We start from the raw sequence: 24705 nt of genomic DNA on the forward strand, positions 1-24705 counted from the left end.
AAAGATCCTCTAACCTCACTTTCATCAGTAGCACATACTTCAATCACCAATTTCATTTACAAACAAGGTTCAATTCGAACACTCGTAAATCATTATTTCGAAATTGATTTCAACACTATAACGGTATAGCTGACAGCTCAATAGGCAGCAAAACAAGAACGAAGGTCACACAAATGCCCACAAAGTGGCCTTACCGTGCCAAATCGTAAGTTTTCCCATCAAAACTATATATGAGAGTGTGAATCAAATGCCATGTGGGGTGTAAAAAAAATAAATAACTAGAGTATAAAATCAATGTTGTAGCTGCTCTCAAACGAGGCATTAACACAAAATATGGCGTAGCTCATAAAACTGCAATAAATCGCGAATTTAAAGCAATTTGCTTTAGAGGCAGTTGGTTTTGTATATATGTTTGTATAAGAGGCATAAAGAATTCTAGATTTCAATTTTTCATTTTTTCTCCTTTCCAAACAGCACTAAAAAAATAATTAACGGCGATTGCATCAATGCGCTCCTCACACAAACACAAGAAGTAAGTGAGAGGTTTAGGCAGTTAATTTACAAGGCGTTTAAATACACTATCTCGAGAATATTTGATGGGTGTGTTTGTGCTAATCTCAAACTGCAAGATCTCATTGAATGGCTTGTGTTCCATACATCATCAGCATTGAGCTGAACTTATCAACGCTTAAGCTCACACAAGCACACACATACATGCATTGTTTGGGTGATAGCGTTGCTGTGAGATTATTCTTTCGAAGCGGCGAGGCGTCTGCGATATCTTTGAAACAGCTCAAAGGTTATCGGTTCGTAGCCTGTGTATTTTGTGCGCTAAACTCTTGATATACTAATGTGTGAATGTATGTGTGCTGGTTTATCTCTCGAATGTGAGAAGTTTACCCGGCATTGTGAGATAATCTACAGCGGTATTTGTTATTTGTTTATTGTCTAAGTGATTTGTTTTTCGAAGACATACTGTTTTAAAATTTATAAGCATTTAAGAAAAGACTTTGAGATGCTCTTACTAATTTGTTTAGAATGTTATGTCTTTAAGAAAGAAATATATGAACTAAACTTCATTTAAGTTGATGAATATACTTATATAGTTCACCCCTTTCATGACATCAGATTAGTGGCGAGTAGGCTATCTGTTTTGGGAAAAGATATACTTGGATGAAGCAGATCTTTCAGAGACATGTCCATATTTCAAATTACTTTAACCACTCACTGCTTAGAGGAATAATACAAAAAAAGGATAAATACTCGTTATACATTTGATCAAATTTTACTCGTACCATTAAACTGCGTGCGCGAATCGAATTGCAAAAATTTTTTTTTTCTAAATTCCATATGTCAATTAGTGGCACAAAGTATTCAGTAAAGGTCATGAAGTCATCGAAAACTTGCCTCATGCGAGAAAAGGTAAAAAAAGCAATGATTAGTTAAAGAAACAATGATTTAAAATCGACATGTTCGCATCATAGAGATAGCAGAGGATCTCAACAGGATCATTTAGTCGATGATTTTCTTACCACTGTTCAACAATCTGGGGAATCGCGCTGCACAAATTATCCAAAAATCACCGAAAAAACCAAAATTTGTTAAAGGCACTGAAGGCCATCCCAGCCCAGACTTATAAAAAGTCGATAAAGAGTTGAAAATTGTGAAGTCGATAATAAAGATGAGTTCATTCATTGAACCACTTCTTTTACTCCTGGCTCGTCCAACTAGAATTTCAAATTATCTGAGCGAACACACAATTAACCGGAGAGGTAAAAATAGCTTCGAAACATAAATAAAAATAGTTATACAAAAAAAAAATAAAACTATGAATTTGAGACTATGAAAATCGTGTCCATATATGGACTTATAGTGTGTCTTTTAAATTTTTTCTCTTCTATTTGCCGAAATAAGCAAGGGACTTTAAGGATTATGTCACCTAAAGCAAAATATTAACGCCGAATTAACGGTACGGTCAAATCAAATACGAGCTCATAAAAAATCAAAATGAGTATCATAAATGCTGCATATTTCACAGTTATTTTGTCGTCTGAGGCATAACAAAAACAACGAATACATTTCATTCATTACATACATAAATGAATTATGGGCGATAAAATAAGCATTCCCTCTCAGTCGCTGCAGTTGATGCAACCGACAAGCACATACATATACACCATACATACATACATATACACCATACATACATACATATATTCAGATGCATATAATCTTGATTTTAGTATCTCGTTACTTCGAAAGAATCATGCTTTTTTCTGCTTCATCGCCACACTTCCGCACTTCATTCCAAATACTTACGAATTCGATTGTGCATATCCGCTAGCGCCTTTATGCAATGCAATGCTGAAGCCGAACATTGTATTCGATTCGCGCACGTGCGTCACATAGCTGGGCAGATCGATGTTGTAGCCGTGACTGCTGCACGCCAGCAGGAGCACCAGCAGCAGCAGCAACGGCACTCGACTGCTGTGAAGATTTGTGATGTTGCTGACACTGCCATTGTTGTTGCTATAGCTGCTTGCGTGGGCGCTGCTGTTGGAGGTTGTTGTATTTTTTTCGCTGTTGTTGGGCGGCAAGTGCCGCTCTCTTTGCCGTTTCGTTGTACTCAGTTGCATTTTGTGTGCTGCTGATTGTTTTGTTGTTGTTGTTTTTTCTTTATTTTCTTAATTTGGTTTAAGATTTTTATCTTCTAGCACTTGTAACACCTTTAAGACAGTGTTTTTTAGGGGAAACTTTCAGATTAGTTGCTTTGGTGTCATTAGCGTCGATTTGAATCAGATTAAATGTTGTTGGAGAAGCTGCACTGTTAGAAAATTGAAAGAAAAAATTAATTAGGTTTTTTTTTTTGTTTTTGATAAAATAATCTTTTGTAACTTTTTTGTTGAATATTGTACTTTTATAACACTTTAATTATTTTTTATATTTCGATTAATTTTAGGTTTTCACGAGCTGATTTCTAAGTTTTATAAAATATTTTCACTTTTTTATGTCTAAATTAATATATGTATAACAAAATATTTCTTTTAAATACCACTATACTTTGATTTGTATTTTATTATAATTTCAACTTATTAGTTTTTTGAGTTTAAGAACATATCTGAGGCCGATTAGATACATATGTTTAAATCATAGTGGACGTTTTCATTATTTTTATTATTTCCGTAAATTTTTTATTTCTATTTATTTAATTTTTTTTTTTAATAATTAAAGTATTAATACCTCCAAATTTTTAATATAAGTTCAAGAATTTTTTAAACCACTTTAATAATTGAATTTTTCCTTCAAATTTTTAATTTACCTTCAGTAGCGACCACGTATGAGCCCTCATTTCAAATATATTGGTACAAGCATTTTAACGAAGAAATAAAGGTACGAATAACAATGTCTCTCACTTTTTGGTGCAATAAATGGTATAAGCAATAATAGCCCTCTTTTATCCTCTTAATATTAGCAATTTAACCCCCTGAATGTATGTGTAGACAATTGGTTTACTAATTGCCTAAATTACGGGTGGAACGCCGAAACCCCTATTATCATGCCGTCAAAAAAAATGTATAAGCAGTTTTTTGTTTCACAGCGAAAGAAATGTATGAAATAGGCTCCGTAGCTGTGGGATACAAGTAAGGGTCTCTTTGGCTGGTGATGAGTTTGCCTTCTCTTTCGCTAATACATTATATATATTTTTTTTTCATACTAGAACTAATTCCAAAAAGCAAAAATAGTAGCTGATTCATGTGGAACCTCAATCTGAGTATTCGTTTAAATTTTCTGATTAGTTTCTGATCTTACAAAAACAAAAAAATGAGGTGGCTATATATACAAGTAATATAAGATTAGAAATCACAAAGGAAAAAGTTTGCGAGGAACGAGCGTCCAACATATTGGGAATATTTCATAGTTTCTAAAAGATTTATGAAATAATAGAGGGACTTTAAAATATGTAGTTACATACAATTTTTTAGGTTTATTCTTTGGTGGAATTTACAGATAGAAGGTTTGCCTAAAGTTTTCATAAAATTTGTGAATATTAGATTATTTCGCTACAAAAGAAGAATCACCAAAAAATAACCGAGTTATAATGCCCTTTACAAATACAATAGTTTTCCATACAAGAACTTGATTTAGATCGGTCATGACAGCTATATGCTAAAGTATATCCAACATCGGCAGTTCAAACAAATGAGCAGCTTCTTGAGGAAAAAAGGACGTGTGCAAAATTTCAGATCGATATCTCAAAACTGAGTATGTATAGATAAACGGACGGACATGTTTAAAACGATTATTTATATTAATAAGTATATTTTATAGGGTCTCCGACATTTTCTTCTTGTTGTTAAAAACTTTCTGGCAAGCTTTATATACTCTTTTCAAACAATAAAATAGAAACGAATTCAAATCCAGTATAACATGATGAAAAAAGCCAGTGGGTAGTATTAGTATCTTCAAAGAACCGCATTAAAAATTCATCAAAACCACACTCAAATAATGCATATGTTTGATAGCAAAGATTTTTACCATTGTCTTCAGGAAAATTTTGACCGAGTTGAGCATTCTTTTGCTACTTGTATGAACAAATCGAAAATATATTAGAGTTTCCTTCATCGCTTATATGCTAGGCTCAGCTTTAAGCAAGAAAGTAATTATTATACATTTGTTTTATATATATGCTGAAGTTTTGAATCTTTTGTGTCTGTAAAAATACTAGATTCAATCTCATTGTGAAAATAATCTGTCAGCCGATTTCACAAAACAAATTTATTAAGAAAACGATAATTGAAATTTTACTGTTATTATTGGCGTAACAAATGTTTGGAAATGGATTTCCAGGTGAAATACTCAAATGAGTTACATAAACTTTAAGAAAAACTCAGTCAAGGTTTATTCAGTTATTTATATTTTTTTTCTTATATATTATTATTACACATCCATATGTACATTCATAAATATCTCATACAAGTACAGATATTTATTTTTATATTTTTTTAAATTTAATTTTATAAAAATAAGACATTTATAATGAAATTTTATATGCAGTTACCAGCTTTGTTAAGAATTAGAACTATTGTTAACTATTATATAATTTTTTTTCTTGATTTAAAAATTATTTATACAACTCAAAAATAACTCGAAAACCACAAAAACCTACACAACAGGCCCAATTTATTAGCGCTGGCGCTAAAGTGTCGCGATTATAACCTTGACTAGCAATGAGTACAGCCCCAAAACGCAACATATAAAAACGTAAAAAATTATAAATCAAAAATCAAACAACAAAAAAAATCGAGAAATACACAATGAGATCGCGCAAAAACGGCAAGTTGAAGTTGTCATTACAATTTCCAGTTTATCTGCTAGTGGACCTGTCACCGTTGTTTTCTGCAATTGCCTCAGAGATACACAAGCACAAAAATGCAAAATGAAACAACATAAAAAGCAAATATCGCTGACGTAACACGCGCTGACAGAAGGCAATGAAGCTCATACATACGTGTGTACATTATTTATTTTATGTGTAGAATGTGAAGAATAGCGAACGGCAAGAAACAAGATCAAGAAACCAATTTATAGAACAGCAGAAATATACATATATTGTAAATAAGTATGAACCTATGTTTGTATATGAAATAGAGGCGCTCACTGACGAAAATATAAAATTTCACGAGCCTTTTGTAGAATCATACACACATACATACACATATACTTATGCCTTAATGATTTTCGTTACAATTTTGGAAAACATTGCTGCGTGTTGACTTGACAAAAACATTGAAACGTAGATATGGAAGTATGTATGACCACAAAAACCTAAAGAAAAATACAAAAAAAAATCGAAAAGCTGCAAATACAGGCAATAACCATCAATTAATGCTACTACGAAGAGCAACAACAAACTGACTCTACATATACCATATACGTAAATATATATGTATGTATGTATGTTGCTGCACGCCGCAAATGTTGAAGAGCATTGCGAGAAATGAGCAGAATTGATTTTCAATGCCAAGAAATAAAGATACATGACACAGAGTTGTATGCAAGTACACACATACAAACTTATATAAGATTTATATATAATTATGTATACATATATGTAAGTATGTAAATATACCATATATGTATATACAAATTACCCACTTCTCGTCACCAGTAATGATGTATTTGATGAATGAAGGTGCCTCAGCTACGTTCTCAAAAATTTCTTTTGCGACCTTTACTTGACGTCGTTTTTGAAAAAGTTTCAGGTCTTAAACTATTAACGAAATGGATCGATCCATGAGTGGTGTTGATATTTTCTGCTGTCTCTCTGATGCCAACAGTATACTTTTCCAGCACTTTAACTATATCGTTATGTACAGAAGTGGATGTACGACTCGAATGGGGAAAGTTTTCGATAACAGCACGACCTTCACTTTGTACCAATCAAATAATTGTGCTCATGATAAAGTAGACTACCCAAAACACTTTCAATAATTATTCCAAAGAAAATTTCAAGCAAACTCGTTGTTTCTTTTTTTCCATGGAAAAATCACCAAACAAACTTCTCGCCTCGTAAACAAGCTCGTGCTAAACACATACTAATTGACATATGGGGGTCAAACTTCACATGCACATCCAAAAGGTTGTACCGATCTAGGAGAAAAGATTTATCGATTCGGTTTGCACGCTTTTTATATGGACCAGTCCGAGTTATATTTGATATTTGGTAAATGTTGCCACACAATTAAGACACAAACACAAACGCGCTCAAGTTATTGTCTCCCTTTCCTTATTGCTATTATTATTGTTATTTCTGTTGTTGTCACTAATGCGGAAGTTTTCAATAAAATAAAATTTTGCACATTTGTCTTGAGCGCCTTTTTGGCTACTTTTGTGGCGTACAGTGATAACTACAAGTATTCGTACATATTTACATACAAATATATTCATAAAACCATACAAATATATCAGCTTGCTGCTGCTTAAATATAAATTTCTTTTTTCTTTAAGCTATAGCTACTAATTGAGCTGAAGTGGGGTTTCAAGTGCCATTTACCACTTTATTTTTATATGGCATACAAACACATATATAGATACCTAAGCATATGTATACATTTCAGCATTTGCCCATAAAAACACCTCAATTCCACACATATTCACCTATACTCACAGACCTTCGCTCGCATTGTCTTGAATTTCACTCGGCGCTTTTGGAGGCTCACTTGTTGCCACAAGTGGCACAATGTCACTAATTACATGCACCTACGAAGTTCGAATCTCCAAACTGATAATTCGAAAGCAGATACACCGAAATGCATGAAATTAAGAAATAAAGCGCGCAGTTGAGTAGTTGGTGCGCGAAAGGTGCATTGGGGGCCGCCTAATTGGTAGTCAGTAAGGCGATGAAAATGAGGTGCTAAATGTGTGGTGTGAACAAAGTGGGAATTGTGCTAAGGAATTGGCTGCCTAATTTAGCTTGGCGCACAAGTGCATACTCGCCGAGGAAAAATAGTACAAAGTTTTGTTGGTATTGAAACTTTTTTGTAGGTTAGGGAGAGTTTTTTGGGAGGTCTAAAAAGCTGCTAATTTCAGGCATTTGACTGTGGATATTATTATATGATTTTAGTGCTATAAAAGCACAAAAACGTCAGGATTTAGGAGTCAAGGAGTTAAAAAGCAGATAGCAACCATTTTATTTGAAACCATCCTATAGTTTCTGTAGTTTCGAAAAAGGTTTAAATATTAGTACTAATAAATTCAGCATTCTTAAAAGTTTAATAATTTTAAACGAATATTTATTTCAAAATGAAAAAATGTATGAAAAATGTATGTTAAATATTTTGCTCGTGTTGCCATATAATTTTAAAATAAATGTTTAACTTCCTAAAACTCATTCAGAAATAGCACGAAACGTTTTTAAATACTAACTTTAAATATTAAATGAAATTTTTTACGAACAGGGTAGCCACCAATCCATCCATATTAGGATTGATTATTATTAAGGAAACGTCGAAGACGTTTATATATACCCTATAAAATGTATATACAAATGATCAGGTGACCAGCTGAGTCGATTTAGCCATATTCGACCGTCTGCCTGCTCGTATATTAGCAAATTAGTCCCCCAGTGTTTGAGATACCGATCTGAAATTTTGTATACATCACTTTTCTCTCAAAGAAGCTATTCATTCATCGGAACCGCCTTTATCGGACCACTTTAGCAAATAGCTGCCATTCAAACTGACTGATCAAAATCAAGATAAAGATCGTTTATTATATTTTTGCTATAAGAAATGCACATGTGAAGGATATTATAGCTTTGATACAGCCGATAAAACAGAAACTTTTAAAACTCATCTGTTGTAGTCGGCAAAAATATTTTTCCCAAAATAACTTTGAGAAATGTTGACACTCTTTAGCTAAATATATGTAAATGGTATAATTTTACTATATAATACTTTCTTCTGAAAACGCTTCACTTTCATACAAAAAATATTTTTTAAGCCACTGTATTCAAGTTTCCGTATATTTTTACGTATATTCCTTGCATTAGAAAGCTTTAATTTTCACCTACTCACCCCACTCCCACGGTCAAAATTTCGCAAAATGGTATCCAAGCGTTTCATACAAACATATTTTATAAATATGTATGCACTATTGACCCCAGAAATGTTTTCTTTCCACACAAATGCATTGAACTTTCATTTTCGCTCATTTTGGGTGTTGGCAATTAGTCTTGAACCAAAAATATCGAAAATATACTTTCAACAAATTTGTGTAAAACTTTTAAAATTCTTCTAGCTAAAAAAGATAAAAGCCAGTTTGCCGCCCTACAGCCGCTACATATTACACTTGCATACATAAATACATACACATATATAAATATCTATATATATATGTATGTTAGGGTATTTAAATGGCAATATGAAACCAATAACTTCAACGAGATCTCCCTGCCACACGCGAAACTCGCCGAGTTGTCATGTGTTACGTTCATTGCTCATTGAGGTGGAGGTTGAGTAGTTCACTTTGTTGCTGTTGCTGTTGTTGCTACTGCTGCTGCTAGCGATACGAACGTTTGCGACTGTGATTATTGGCACACAAATAGTTGCCAACTATTCAACTGAGAAAAACATTAACTCATTTTATTATATTTTGCATATTTTTTTAACCTTTTTCTTAACTGAGACAACAGTAAAATAAAGAAAATTGAGCAAAAGCAAAATGCTCTTAAAGGAAGGTCAACATAACGTTCTACTACGAAGTTACAGATTGTACAAACTATATAAGAGACAAGCAAATGAGCATGATTGCTCAACAGACTTTAAGTATATACTGTAGATTTACATATATACATAAATATATATATAATATACTTATACATATGTACATCACCAACTTGCTGTTACTAATTGCTTATGCTTTTCTGGTAAATTCTACAAAAATTTTACTGCCTAAATATTTGCTTGGTGCCCTTCTTTCCATCTAATAAATAAAAAGATAAGATATGCTTCACGTGTATCTTCAGAAAATTACAAGAGAAGACACTTTTTCAAAATGAGAAATATTCGCAAACGTGCTTGAGAGCTATTTCAAACCAAATTTTTCCTCAAAACTTAAGAGTGAAATCAAGGAAAATTGTCAAAAATACTCTGGAACCCCACAACTCAAAATTTTATTGAATGAATAATGGATTGTATTAAAAGAAACGTGTTTGAATATATTGTCAGGATATTGTTTCATTTGATGCCTTATGCATCAGTGGAAAATATAGAATAACCATTAAAGGGTATTCAAGACATGGGTCAAATTATTTCGCACATCAGTTCTCAAATACAACGGCACGATCAGTGATCTTTAACCATAATTTAGTTATTTTTCACCACCCTCCCGTGAATTAATGGAGTCTACCTCATGTATATTTTCTATACTGGCCCTTTTCGAAAATTTATGAAAATCTACTAGAATATATTGAAGTCTAAAAAGGTCAGAAATAAAATTATACCGTAAAATTCTTTTTATTAAGAGTTAGTTAGTTTAATCACCTTTATCCATGCAATTAAATCTAAATTTTTCCATTCTTTATGAAATATTTTTCAATATAGTCGATTTCAAAATTATACAGATATAAATGCTCATTTTGGTTTCACTATCTCTATTATTGGAAAAATTAAATTAATTTTTAATTTAAAAATCAGACCTGAGGGATATTTATAATAATCAATTTGTGTAGTAAGTTTCCAAAGTAAAGTATTGTTCAGATACAAATTTAAACTCATATTTCTTTCCAAATTCGAAAAGTTTTCTAGTTTCTCTTACTCAAGTTATAATCCAGAGGAAACACATTTAACTTTTATTTTTTACCTATATTGAAGATTACATTTCCGCATCCATATATTAAAGGTTTGCTGTCATAAATCTGTCAGAATATTTTCAAGATGAGTTAAAAGCAATAATGTGTTTATAATTAATCGACAATTTTTTATAAAGTTAAGCAAGAATGAATGAATGGCTAGCAAATCTTAGTATATGCCTTTCTAGAATTTTGCATACCTAGAATTTGTAAAAACCGGTATTTTGCATCGATACCAGTTATATTGCCTGAGGTAAAAAATGTTAATTGTGTTTTCAGCATTGTGATCGTCATAATTATTGTTAGCGTTTTATTCTCTGTCATCCATCTACTAGTTTCGGAGACAATTGCGTTTGAAACAAATGAAAATAAATTTCACGTGAAAACATGAGATAATTTTATATTGACACAGTAATGTTAAATTGTACAATAATTCCTCGATACCATTCAAAAATATACAGCATGTATTGAATTCATAAATGCGATAGCAAAACCGTGCTTAATTGCTCTAAAGTGAGGGTGTGAAAGTGAGAAACTTATGATTCCACTGTCATTTAATTTAACCTCCTTGACTATGCAGTTAAGAGCTGCACCAACTTCCATAAACCATAAAATATACACAAAGTTATTTGGCTGTTACCTGATTAAAAAACCCAGAATTTAATATATATTGTTGTAATAGAGTAAAAGTATTTTTCCAGCGTTTTAGGTGTACGCACCACCCGAGAACCCAACGTGGACTCGAAAAACTATGCTATTGAGGGCAACATAATGACGAGGTAAAAAGTATCCTAACAATCAAAATAAAGCTTGACTATTACTCGGCATATGTCTCTTCGTAGCGGTGCAAAGAAAATTCTGTGAGTTCAGTGAGCTTGACAAAAAACAACCGATCGAGCGAGCTATAAGGGAAGGAAGACGTACTTAGCGAAATATAAAGGGAACATAAAAAGCTCGCAAACAGCAAAAATGAACGAAGGTCACTCGAATATTTCGAAGACGATGAATCACACCGAAAACTAAAATGAGATATGGCAACTGATGTTCAGTGCATACTTCAGATATTAACGTAAAACTTATTGGCTATACTGAATAGAGGTTGCTTGAAATATTTATAGGGGATGATAAAGACGATACCACAACAAAAACGGTTGAATTTCCATTCAATTACCCGGCCATAGAAAAGTCAGAGGAACAATGGATTATCGGCAAAGCTATTCATTTATGACAATGACGAGCTTATCAAAGGTGGTTTGCAGCATTATGCAGAGTGCGATCGGTTGGTTAATGCTGATTGGAGATTAAGTCGAGAGTTGACGAAAAGAGGCAACGACAGGCGTAGTGAACTCAACCAAAATCGTTACTATATGAGTCAAGGAGTAAAGTATTGACTAGGGTGTGAGTTCTAAGCATTTTTATATACAAGTATGTCTATATAGCATATGAGTATACCATTTCCAAGAGGGTAGTTACATCGTCTAATATTTTGCATTAGAATCGAGTTCAATGCGAGATTATGCTTGCCCTTCCTTCGTATGGCAATTGATTGCAATCAACGCGAAGGTGCGAAGGTGTTGAGGCATTTCAATTATGCATACGCTTAGCCAGTTACATAAGCGAGCATTTGCATATGCGTTAATGCTTCTACAATTGCACTCAAGCAATATCGCACAGAGATATTTCCATAGATATATATACATATGTGTGTGCATATGGGTTGGTACAAATGTTTGCTTACGGGCCACAAAGTCAATGGAAATGTGTACGTATGTGTGTGCGTGTGTATAAACAAGCAGTGCGTTTGCAGCGATCGCTTTATTTATGAACATGCTCCTCCAACTAAAATAGTACTTGTGTATGAGTGTGCGTGTGTGTGTTTGCATGTTTGCTAAGTGTCACGCGTAGGTGTTGGATTTGTTTATTTGGTTAAAAAAGGCGGAATACGACCTTCAATTGAGTGTTGTGAATGAAAATAAATTCTCAAACCGAAGCAGTTGCAGATACAAAATCATATGTGCGTGTGTGTGTGTGTGTATATGTTTGTTCTTACATAAACGTCAAAGAGTTGTGGAAATAGTGTAGTGCAATTGTAAATACATATATTTATTTATTTACTTGCACTGTTTGTAGGAGTTTGCCCACATGTGTCATGCACTTGACAACGCTGAAGCTGTATGTTATTAATTATTGTTGAGAGGAAGGTGATCTACTATAATAAAATTACGTAATGAGAAACGAAATGAGAATCGAGTAATTGTTTTAAGAACATTTTATATGAGAGTTAACGACTTTATTTTTATTTTATCTTTTGATATAAAAAAAAAAATAATTTAAAACATATTAAATCAAAAAAAAAAATAACAATTAATTAATTTTAATTTAAAAAAATTTAATATTTCCAAATATTCCAAAACAAAATAATTTTTTTTTTAAATTTTTGTTTACTTTTATAATTCTCATTTAATTCTTAAATTTTTGCTTAATTTAATTTTTTTGAATAATTGTTATTTTAATAGTTTTATCCTTTCAGTTCAATCTTTTGAATTGTGAAAAAAAGTAAATTTTATAAAAAAATTAACTACAATTGTTTATTTCCGTTTTAATACTTTTTATAATTCTTATAAATACAATTTTCTTTTAATGAAATAATATCTCAAAATAAAAATTATATAATAATTCGTTTTTTTTTCAATTATTTTTAAGAAAGAATATATGTGATATAAACAAATGTAATTACAAAAATTTTTTCTAAAAAGAAAAAGCAGTTCTTTAAAATTCTAATTTTATTTGTAATTTTGTAAATATTTTTTCATTCTTATTTAATAATTGTATTTAATTAAATCATATCATGAAAAAAAGTGATTTTTTTAATACTTTCTATGAATTAATTTTTCCAACTACTTATAAAAAATATAAAAAACATATAATATAAAAAAATGTAATTACAAATATTAAAAAAAAAAACATTAAAAAATATTTTTTAGTAAAATTATTTAATTTAAAATTTTTTTTTATTTATGTTCAATATTTTGTTAATTTTTATGCTATGAATTTTTATATCTTAAAATAGAAATAATTAAAATATTTCTCTTTTTATAAATTTTTGTAATTTTATACCACATTTTCTAATGACTTTTGCTTTCTTCATAAATTCCTATAGATTTTAATGAGTATCGCAACATTAGTTATGTCCTAGAAACGTCTGCATATGACCCATTTGCCAGCACACGTCTGCATTGAATCAAAAACTTATTAAAAAACACAAACACAATTTATTTAGCAATTGCAATTTCCACATTACGAGAATTGCACCATTTTTATTGCGTGTGCACTTTCACCACACCAAACACTCCACGAGTGACCAAAATACCCACAAACATATACACATACACCAACACATGCGCGCGCCGATCGATTGCCACATGAAATACACGGAAATATTTTCATTGGTAATTTAAGTTTAATTATTCAATTCAGCGAACGCTGGACGAAGAACTAATCATAAAAAGAAAAACAACTAAATTGAACAATTTAGAAATAATAAAAAATAGATTATTTACACATAGGAATGTGTGTGTGTGTGCACTGATCTGCAAGAAGCCGCACTGTAGAGAACGTACGTGCTATACAACAAAAATATGCTTACAGGCATTTGTATGTGTGTATGTGTGGCAAGGTAGTCACTTAGAAGCGTATTTGCAGGCTAGCTAACTGACTGGCTGGCGGGCATAGGCACACACCATATGGCCAACAAAGCGCCTACTTTAAAGCAACAAATACAAAAGCACACACGAAACATTCATTAATTTATACACAAACAGTAATAAAGTCAAAAACTAAATATGAAATAAATTAATATGCTGGGCATGAAGGCGCGCAACACACACTCACAAGTGAACTCGCCTGCGCTCGCCAGCATACATACATATGTACATTTATAAAAAATTGTATGTGCATATGCATATACATACATATATATGTACAAATAAATGAAATCATAAGAACTTTTAAGAGTTCTTATACAAATGTATATATGTATGTACATATGATTGTTTGTATGTATGTATGTTCATAGAAATTTTTGCAGGCGTGCAATCGTTTTATGCACAAACATGCAATTCATTGCATATAGACTTGGCACTATATGTAAATGTATGTATGTATGTATGTTTATACGTGGCTGCCTTATTATCAGTTTTTATTGAATTTATGATCGCACGCGATCAGCGCAAAACCGTTAAATTCAATTGAATTCGAATTTGATGACATAAAAATATAAGAAGAATTTTTTTATTTATAACACTATTTACATTGAAAACTTTGTTTGATTATAAACACATTTCTAAATTTTTTTTCGTTTTATATTTTTTTTATTGCTTTATTATCATTTTTTTTTAGTATTATTTTCATTATGACTTATAGTATATGTATACTGAAGTGGAAAATATTTATTATTTTAATCCAAAATGAAATCTTTTTTAAATTTGACTTGGCCATTAAATTTTGTAATAACTATTAATTTTTAAATTAGCATCATTATGATTTATATTCAATATAGACGATATTTATAAAATTTTATCAACATTTTTTATTTTTTCAATTAACTCAAATGAAAAAAAAAACTGAATGGTAAATTAAACTATTTTAAATAATTTCAAAATATTTCTCATTTAAGACTTGGACTTAAATTTGCGAATTAAAATTTTGAAATATATTTTAATTGTTAAGATTTTTAATTAATAAGGTTTTTTGACACCATTAACCACATATTGTTATGTTTATAATTATTTGTTTGTTTTTATTTTCTTTATTAACTATTAAAAGTAGAAGATAGTTTTTCAAACGTAAAATTCAGTTTTTTCCAAAATTATTAATTTTTTCCGTAAACTGAAATAGAAAAAAAACTAATTTGAGAATAAAAAAAATTAATTATTTTGTTTTTGTTATTATTTCCATTGTGAATCGTTTATTGAAAGTAGATGATCGTTATTCATATTTAAAACCGTGAATAAAACAATTTTATTTGTTTTGAACCGAACCTCTTTTACTGGCCTTGAACCGACTAAGAACCAAACCGCTTTTATTTTAAAATGCGAACCGAACCGGTAACGAATTAAAAAAAAATAGTTCGGTTCGTTCACAATGAAAATACCCAACAAGCATTTTTGAGTTAAATAATGCACGATGTGCTTACAAAGCTTATAATATGCTGCCAAAAATTTGCTGAATGCAACACCATGGTATGTCATTTTTCATTGTAATTTCAAATGATCGCGTCTGTGTTCTCAGAAGGTTGACATACTTTTAAAGGGATTATTTTATAAATATTTTTGAAATGAGTGAGAATCCAGTACACAAAAGATTTTATTTTGACCAAAAATATTATATTGTACAAGTGAGTGAATACAGTGCAATTTGAAAAAGAAACATACAGCTAATTTGGCGAGACAAATCGAAGAAGAAATTTCAGAAGCACTTCTCTGACAGTATTTGTCATGGTACATATGTATCGGGCTTTCCAATATGCATGATATGATTTCTAAGTGTCGGTTAGGCGGCTTCAATTTTTTTTTCATTCATTAATGTTTACAATTTCATCGTGGAAGGATATACGCAAGAACAACGTTTAAATAGTATTAAATTTTATTATCAAAATAATCGTTCTCCAATTGCTACTTTTCTTGTGCTTTTGCCATTTTATGGTCGTTAAGGTTATGGAGAGTGGTGCGGTAAATAAACAAAACTGTCGATTCTGGTGCGAAGAAAATCCACAAATTATTCATGAACAATCATTACATTCACCTAAATTGACAATTTGGTGTGATTTTGGTCCGTACTTCTTTCGAAATGAAGCTAGAGACACCGTTACTGTCAATGGAGAGCAGTATAGATCGATGATAACCAACTTCTAATGGCCACAATTGGAAGATGTTGATCTTGGCGACATCTGGTTCCACACAACACATTCAACAACTGAATTATTTCATAGAAATTGGTTATTTGAAGTTATTAGTCAATAAATCAGACTCTCTTTAAGCTTTAGAAGTCAACATCGAATTCGTTCTTGCAAAAGAAGTCGTGGAGGCCATTGGAATGATGTTATATTCAGAACATAATTGTATAGATTTTACTTCATATTAAATAAAAAACATTTGAATTTTCTTAACAATTAGTGTGCTTTTTTTTTAAAGAAATCATAACGCTCTTATTGGAAAACTTTGTATATGTATATTATAATAACTAGTGGTATCTTCCATACTAGGTGTGGAAAATTTATTCAGTTTTGGTTTTTTCATATCAATACGTGTAGTATAAAAAACTGAACCATTTGCCGAACCAAACCGCGGTTGAGAGATACTCATAAATCGATGCTTGTGGTCCGGTATAAGTATTTTCTGAGTGTTTCGACCCACTGAACCGCATCGATTTTTGTAGTGGTTTGCAGCCCTGGTAAAAAAAACTAATTGGAAAATTTTAAAAATTTTATATTATATTTCTTTAATTTTTTGGACTAGCATATGATCAGTAAATTTTTTTAAAGTATATTAATTAATCAAATTTTCATTTAAAAATGATTTTTGCCACCATCCGCACATATCTTTATTTTTATTGTTTTAATATTATTTTGTATTCATTGTTAAAATTTTCATTATGCCTTTTTTATATTGAAAGTATAAAATATTTACTCAAATTTAAAACCCTAAATAAAATGTTATTCAAATATACATATATTTTTCTCAATGAATTACAAAATTAAAAAAAAATGTATATTATTTGAAAAAAGGTTTTTAGTGATTGGTTTAAAAATTTTTAATTTTTAATTAATAATATTTTATGTTTTCACTATTCCACATATATTGTTATTTTTATTTATTATTATTTCATATAAATTTTTTGTATTGTTATTTGAGCTTCATTATTTATATGAAATGTAATATTATTATTAAATATTTATTTTTTCATTTCGCTATAAAAAAATCTTGTTGAAAAAAATACGAAAAAAGTTCAGTTGATTTTAAATCAGATTTGTTAAATTAAATAATAAAATTTTTTCAGTATTTGTTAATATATATATATTTATTATTCTAATTCTTTTCGCCAGCATTTGCTACACTTTTTACACAGAAATCATTTTGCACACACGTAAAAAAAACATTTTGAAAAGTTTATCTCTATATCGTCAACCTGCGTTTACTGAGCTCTGATATAGAATGTTTATTTTTCGAAATATGTGGTAAAAGTGGTTTTTGCCCACTGTAACTATGGTAAACAGTGAACGGCAGCAACCCACATAGACCCACAACGGATATGACTCCATGTAAAGCAATAATGCGATAAATTATCCATGATAGACTTACAAGAAAGTTAAGTTCACTCAGGTTTAGTTGATGATTTTGCAATGAAAATTCATGTTTTTTTACAATATTTCCCTTTTATTTTGAAGCAAAAATAATATGACAAAGAAGTTAAGATTTAAGAATTAACTTTTTAAAAAAATATAAAAATCCACAAAATTTTTGCAAATGAAGTTTTCTAAAACGACAAAAAATTGCAATAGAGACGAATATGTCTCAGAAAATATTAAAGTAAGTTTTAGTTCTTTCTGAAGTATTTGATTCTTAATTTTCCAAAATATATTTTGAGTCTGAGAAAAACGAAAAGAAATTTTTCCAAAATTGAAAAAAAAACTGAAGGAACGAATATTCTTAGTATTTTTCTATTCTAATAAAAGTAGTTTTTTTAAAAGCAATTTCAATATTTTTTATTTTCTAGCATTATCAACTTTTAATAAAAAATTCAAAAAACACTTCGATTTCGTGCGACTTTTCTCTAAAAAAAAACATATATATACAATGTATTGTATATAGGATTGTATCTAACTACAATAAATGAGTCAAAAATATTATATAAACGCTTTTCTTGCCAAAATTCATTGAAAACACACAGAAAATAAAAAAACACTTTCCTGATGTTGAATCGGCGTTTTCAAATACAAATACACACGCATATGCTACGCCAAGGAAACAAGCAGCACGATTTCAAAAACAAAAAATTTTGGTTGATTTCGAAGTCAATCTTTTCGCCTTACACAAAAACAATTTAAACAAGCCGCTAAAAATAGACGCATCCGTACGTAGGCAAATGAGAATTAGTCAGCGACGCGCTAGCTGAAGGCGAAAAACAGATAGCAGCCGATCGTACAGATAGAGCTAAAGCTATATACTGTATATGTACGTGTGTATAAACATATGTATATGTTGCGAGAGATCTCAACGAAATATACTACGGTATATTGGGTTGGTTTGTGTGTAGTTTGCCGAACATCACCGATCTAGCGCTGACACCTAAAAGGCGAGATGAGGTCAGACGTGCTCGATTGGCTAAATTATTTGCACTTTTGAGTAAAATTTTGAAAGAAACAAAAATTAAATAAATATTTTTTGTATTTAATACAGATTTTTACACTTTTATTTGCACTGAATTTTCTCAACTTTTATTGTATTTCAGCAGTATGCTCATTGCTATTTTTAAAAATTGTGATATTTGTCATTTTTTAGTGCTGTATATATTTTGATTATACATATATTTATTGTATAATATATACGACCCTTCATATGATTTTCTTTGTTTTATTTTTGGTATTATTTTTGTTTTTTATTCTTTTTTACATTTTTTTATTCCAACACATTTATTTTGGGCTAAAGCACTGCATTTAACGGTGTTTTATACACATTATTTACACATCTGTGCCGCAACACAAACATATCTACATATGTGCAGCATGTAACACATTAAAAGCGAAAAAATTACGGTTTAAAAATAAATTTTCGAATCGACACTACACGAAATGCTCCAGCACTGCACAGTGATATTTTCAAATATTTTCGAAAACGGCCTCGTTCCAAACAGATATTCTACCTTTGGCAGCGTACGCGTGTACCATTGATTTATATTTACATAAATATAAGTATTTTTGTAAAAAAAAGTTTATATATGTATATGTACTTGTATATATTATATATATTTTTATATCACATAAGTACCATTTTCGTAGTTTTAATTTATATATTTTTTTTTAAATAAAATCTTCGCTCATCTACAGAATTTCACACAAGACAATTTTTGTCTAATAAAGATATTATTCGAAAAGTATGGTAACTAACTGAATGTGCGCGCTTTCGTACGTTTCTTGCTCAGCTTTACTGAATCGACCGAACACCATGAGACTTCAACACCAACTAAATATTCTCCGTGCACAAACTTGGAATCAACAGCTATCGTTTGCTGTTTACGCTTAGATTGACGTTAACGTAGCCGCTGACTTGTCTCACACACGCGCACACATATGCGCACACGAATTGGACACTCTGCGGCGCAGCGATTACCTCTATGATGGTTGCTTGGGTTGCTGCTGCCGGCGTCGCTAATGCCGCTGGCAGAAGTTGCTCACTTTGTCCCTTACTAAAGCATGTGCGCTGACTGCAGCTAGCCACTAGTATTTGGTGGTTGCTGACTTCTTGGCTAGCGTTGGTGGGAAATTTATAATGTTGTTATTGTTCTTTATTGATGACGATTGGCGGTGATTGTTGACGCTTATGGGCATAATGCGTGTTATAAATACATAAAAGCATTTATAGAGATCACCTAAAAATTCCATAACAGTTTGTCCTTCCAATTAGAGCATAAGAACCGATCTAATTTTTTAAATATTATGCAAATGCCGAACAAACAAGAAAAAATGTTAACTTTGGGTGCACCGATTTCTTACAAAAACTTGATTCCGATTGTTCAGTTTGTATGGCAGTTATATGAAGAAAAGGCCGCTGAGCAAAATTTCAGATCGATATCTCAAAAACTGAGAGACTAGTTCGAGTATATACAGACAGACTGGCGGAATTTTCATTTATACTTTAGTAGTCCCATCTATTCGATCAATTAGACATATTGAAAGTACTCCTATAGGCCTCTTTCGGATCCCTATTACCTTCCAGATAACATTCTCGATTGACTTAATAGTATTTACAAACATTAGCACAAAGTATTATGATACTTATTATTCATCCTGATCTAAGTTTATTACTTACATATGTACATGCCCACCTCAAAACTCCTATTGGAAATTGATACGCTCTGTATATTTAATATAATCGACTTATGAAAAAAGAAATATTAATTCTTTGTAGTTAAAAACTTCAAAAACGTGTTGGCTGTATGAAAATCGTAAGACGTAAATAAATATTTACTTATTTTACGAGAGAACAAATTATGAATAATTTATCCACAAACGGGAAGCTTTTGCTACTATAACCTTTTGCGCAAAACCATTTATAAAGAAATAAAATATTTTTATTGGCATGAATGCGCCCTTTATTATAAGTTGATAACAAATAATAAGGGGTTCGTTAAAATAATACTTCTGAAAGATTAGTTGGGTAATAATAGCACACAAATAAAGAATGTAGCCACGATATTTCTAGACGAAATTCCTCTAATCTAAGAGATCTAAGAGAGAAGAAGTTAGAAGAAGAAGCTAAGAGACACTGAAGTTATGTCATTATTGTTGCACTAATTCATCCAAAGTATTTCTCTTGAGAGAAAATTTAATTCCAAATATATATTTGTACTGAATCTGTCGAATTCGACGGGGCCACATATTCTTTTCAAGATATTTGGTGCATTAAAAAATGGAATGTCGCTTTCGGTTGGAGTTTCATAAAGTTGAAGCAATCTTTTTCAAGAAATCAAAAATTTCTACTAATACTTTTTAAAATATCGCATACAATGTAATTTGCTCATTAAATAAGCCATTAGGTCAAAGAAGAGTGTGCACCTATTGTGAATGTAAGGTGTAAAAACTACTTGATAAACTCAGTATAACTGATCAAATGTATTTATTTTTAATACTCTATACTACCATCCTACACCCACTTACGGTTTCGGTACTCAGTGGTCTTAAGATCCCATACCAAATGGGCACTAAAACGAAAAATATAAATAACCTCGACAATAGAACTTAGCGTTACATATACTGTATGGAATGACTTAGAAACTATATACCTCTGCGTGGGATTATGTGAACTCAGCTTACTTAACTCGTCCTTTCCGACAAACCATAATTTTTGTACGACTTATATCTCCCTTTTTAGGAAACTTAATACCTGGAAGTCCTTTGAATAAGTTCTTTCGGTGAACTGTCATCATCACTTTTAACAGCAAATATCATTCGTCACTTCCTGTTTCAATTAGAATCGAATTGTAATGTTCAAAAATAGCGATGTCGAATATTCTAAAATAAAGAAATTTTATAATATCAAGTGCTCTTTTTTTATTATATTTACAAACTCTTGTATCGGTTGTTAGAAATCAACTTACGTAATTAAACTTTTTTGACTAATACTCCTCAGTAATTTCTTCTTAATTTCGATATAGAATACTAATGGTAGTGACTTCTGATTTTTTCAAAAGAAATGTTGACCTTTGTTTTTGCACAAAAGGTTAGTCTCACAAATGCTAAGCACATAATTTTAATACTAGATGATCAACCTGAGTGGGAGAGATAAAGTGCTTCAACCTTGTTCTAAAGAACAAAAAAGTGCTGATATAATACTATTCACCTTTTTGGACAACATCCACAGTTGGCAAAATCATCACTCATTGAGATATATGTATAAAGAAATTGCGCGATTCCATCGAATACTAGGTAAATAACTTTCTAAGTTTTAATGCTAAATTAGTCCGGGCTCCTGTAATATAACGTCAACAATTCAACCATTGATCTTCGAAACAACCATGAAAACGGTCCTTGCTATTTTTCTCCAGCAACTCTGGTCTGTCCACATATTTCTCGCAGGTTCATAGCAAGATACTTATGGAGTCCAAACCTTCAAGAGCGTACGTAAATCGCCCTACTATCCTGGTGGGAAGTAGCTTTCGATGTAGAACATCTGCAACAATGTTTGGAAATTGTGTAATAAAAATTAAATTATTGAACATTTTCAAGCTTCTCCGGAAAAAGTGATGCTTTAATATATTTATACATACACATATATAATTACGTGTGCGTTTGGTCAAGTATACTCGAGGTTCGGGATATCGGTAAATAAAGGGTGGGATTGACAGGAAATTATCTCTTATTAGTTCCTTCCTTACGGCTAAACTGGACCTGTACTGGCAACAATTGAACCGACTGAAGAGAGCAACCGCCAAGAAGCTTCCAGGTTTGACCAATAGGAGAAGAATTGTGTTCCATCAAAACAACGCCCGGCCACACACATCGATTTGTGGGCTCTTTTGCATCCATATTATAGTCCGGACCTGTTCGTGACTGACGAATGATTTCCCTGGTAAAAAATTCGCCTAAAGAGAATTTAACAATAATGACGAGGGTTTCTATGAGAGTGGTATTATGAAGTTACCTTATAGCAACTGTTAAACGTTATAAAGTAAAACACTGCATATTTGACCTTAATCGGATCATGCCAATTATGCTACTAGACTTAATATAACAATAATGGACGTCTATTAACCACACAAACCGTAATTTTAACAAAAACATTAGCTCTTTAAAATTATTTGCGAAATCACTGCTTCGTCGCACAACCTATTCACAAATTCGTATGTACATATGTATTTGTATTATAAATATGTGTAAAAACTTAATTCTGTGCAGATGTTGCAAGACCATATGGGCACAATTACACTTCGATGTGGCAAGCAGCAATAAAACGCGAATTCGAAGCGCAACAACACGATCAACAACAACATACTTAAGAGTGTATGTATGTATGTATTGCAATTGTCTATAAGTTCTACGAGGCGAATATTCCGCCACTCACCTTACAATCAAGCAAACGCTTCCAAAAGACCACAGACATGATGATGCTGAGCTCATTTAATACACATATAGTACAACAGATAATTACAAACAAACACCCATATATACATATGTACATGTAAGTGCATACATCCCACTGCAATCTGCAAGACACCGCTCGTTTCATTTATTCATTCATTATAAATTGATCAGCTCTGTGATCAGCGAGACGATGGCGATTTAAGTGGTTGAGCATAAGAGCGCTGAGCAAAAAACCAAAACAAAAACAATTCTCAAGCATATGAGTGATCTCGTCGCCGATTAATGTTGAGCAAAATAAAGACGCTAATACTTGTTAGTATATGTATGTTTGTAAGTACGAGTATGTATTGTATGTATTCGAGATCAAAGATATATCTTTAATATTAACGGAGAGAGAACAATCAAACCGCGTTAGTTGTTCTCTGCCGTCGATCAATGGAGCTTTTTTAAACTAGAGCAAACACTCACAAATGCACACAGTTAAAGGCTTACAAACAGCAAAATTGCAAGTAAATATCGGATTATGGAAAAAACGTAGACTTCGGTTGCACCGAAGCTATAATACCCTTCACAAATAAAAAAAATGTCTCTGCTAGAGTTTTATTTTGTTCGCTCAGTTTGTATGGCAGCTATGTATATGCTATAGTGGTCCGATCTGAACAATTTGTTCAGAGATTGTACTGCAGCCTTGAGCAATGATCTATTGTCAAATAAAAAAAGTTTTCCTTGATTGATCGATCAGTTTGTATGGCAGCTACATACTATAGTGATCCGATATCGACAGTTCAGACAAAGGAGTAGCTGCTTGAAAAAGAAAAGACGTATGCAAAATATCAGATCGATAACTCATAAACTGAGAGACTAGTTCGCTTATATACAAACAGAACGACGGACAGCTAGATGGATATAGCCAAATCGACTTAGCTCTTAATGTTGATCATTTATATACGCATATCCTTTTTCAGGGTCTCCAACGTTTCCTTCTGGGTGTTACAAAATGTGTAGCAAACTTAATATACCTTGTTCAGGGTATAATATACATGCATACACATATACTTTAGAAAAAATATCAATGGAAATATTATATTCTAGTTGTAGTTCATGTGTAGGAGCGTTCACTCATCCGCCTACAATTTTTAGAGCGCAAAGATTGATCAAAATTTTGATGAACAAATACATACAAATTAACTTCCCTCTATGAATATATGGTATGTACATTTGTATGTGTGTGTGTATGTGTGTATTGTGAATTTTACTTTCGTTTAGTCGGTCATAAAGACGCTTTTTATATTTTGTTTAAGTAAATCAAGGCGAGCAGTAAGACACACACGCTTGTCAGCAAGTGTATATATGTATATGTATATGTGTGTCTGTATGTATGTATGTATATATCTACATAAATATTCATAAGGTAATACATTCTGTTCCAAAACTAACATACATATATGCATATTGTACATACATACTTACATTTATATATATAAATATATATATATTA

The 24705-nt window shown here is 31.4% G+C and overlaps 2 protein-coding genes across 6 annotated transcripts in view; one reads left to right on the forward strand and one right to left on the reverse strand.

Annotated features, from left to right (window-relative positions):
• if (integrin subunit alpha inflated) overlaps nucleotides 1–19605 on the reverse strand; it is a 76192-nt gene extending 56587 nt beyond the window's left edge. For 2 of the 5 annotated variants that reach the window (XM_036366044.2, XM_014232579.3), the window contains exons 1-2: nucleotides 19516–19605; nucleotides 2320–2824 (exon numbers count right to left, since the gene is read on the reverse strand). In XM_036366044.2, coding sequence (XP_036221937.2) covers nucleotides 2320–2636 — 317 coding nt within the window. In that variant the 5' untranslated portion in view covers nucleotides 2637–2824; nucleotides 19516–19605. Of the gene's footprint in view, nucleotides 1–2319; nucleotides 2825–19020; nucleotides 19116–19395 lie in introns of those variants that run through there. The other 3 variants (XM_036366041.2, XM_036366042.2, XM_036366043.2) reach the window with 3 other exon arrangements.
• The window catches only part of LOC106616094 (mucin-2), a 118449-nt gene that overhangs the window by 3300 nt on the left and 90444 nt on the right, over nucleotides 1–24705 (forward strand). The gene's annotated exons all lie outside the window — the stretch shown is intronic.

The sequence above is a fragment of the Bactrocera oleae genome, chromosome 5 (genome assembly GCF_042242935.1).
Source record: "Bactrocera oleae isolate idBacOlea1 chromosome 5, idBacOlea1, whole genome shotgun sequence".
Taxonomy (NCBI): domain Eukaryota; kingdom Metazoa; phylum Arthropoda; class Insecta; order Diptera; family Tephritidae; genus Bactrocera; species Bactrocera oleae.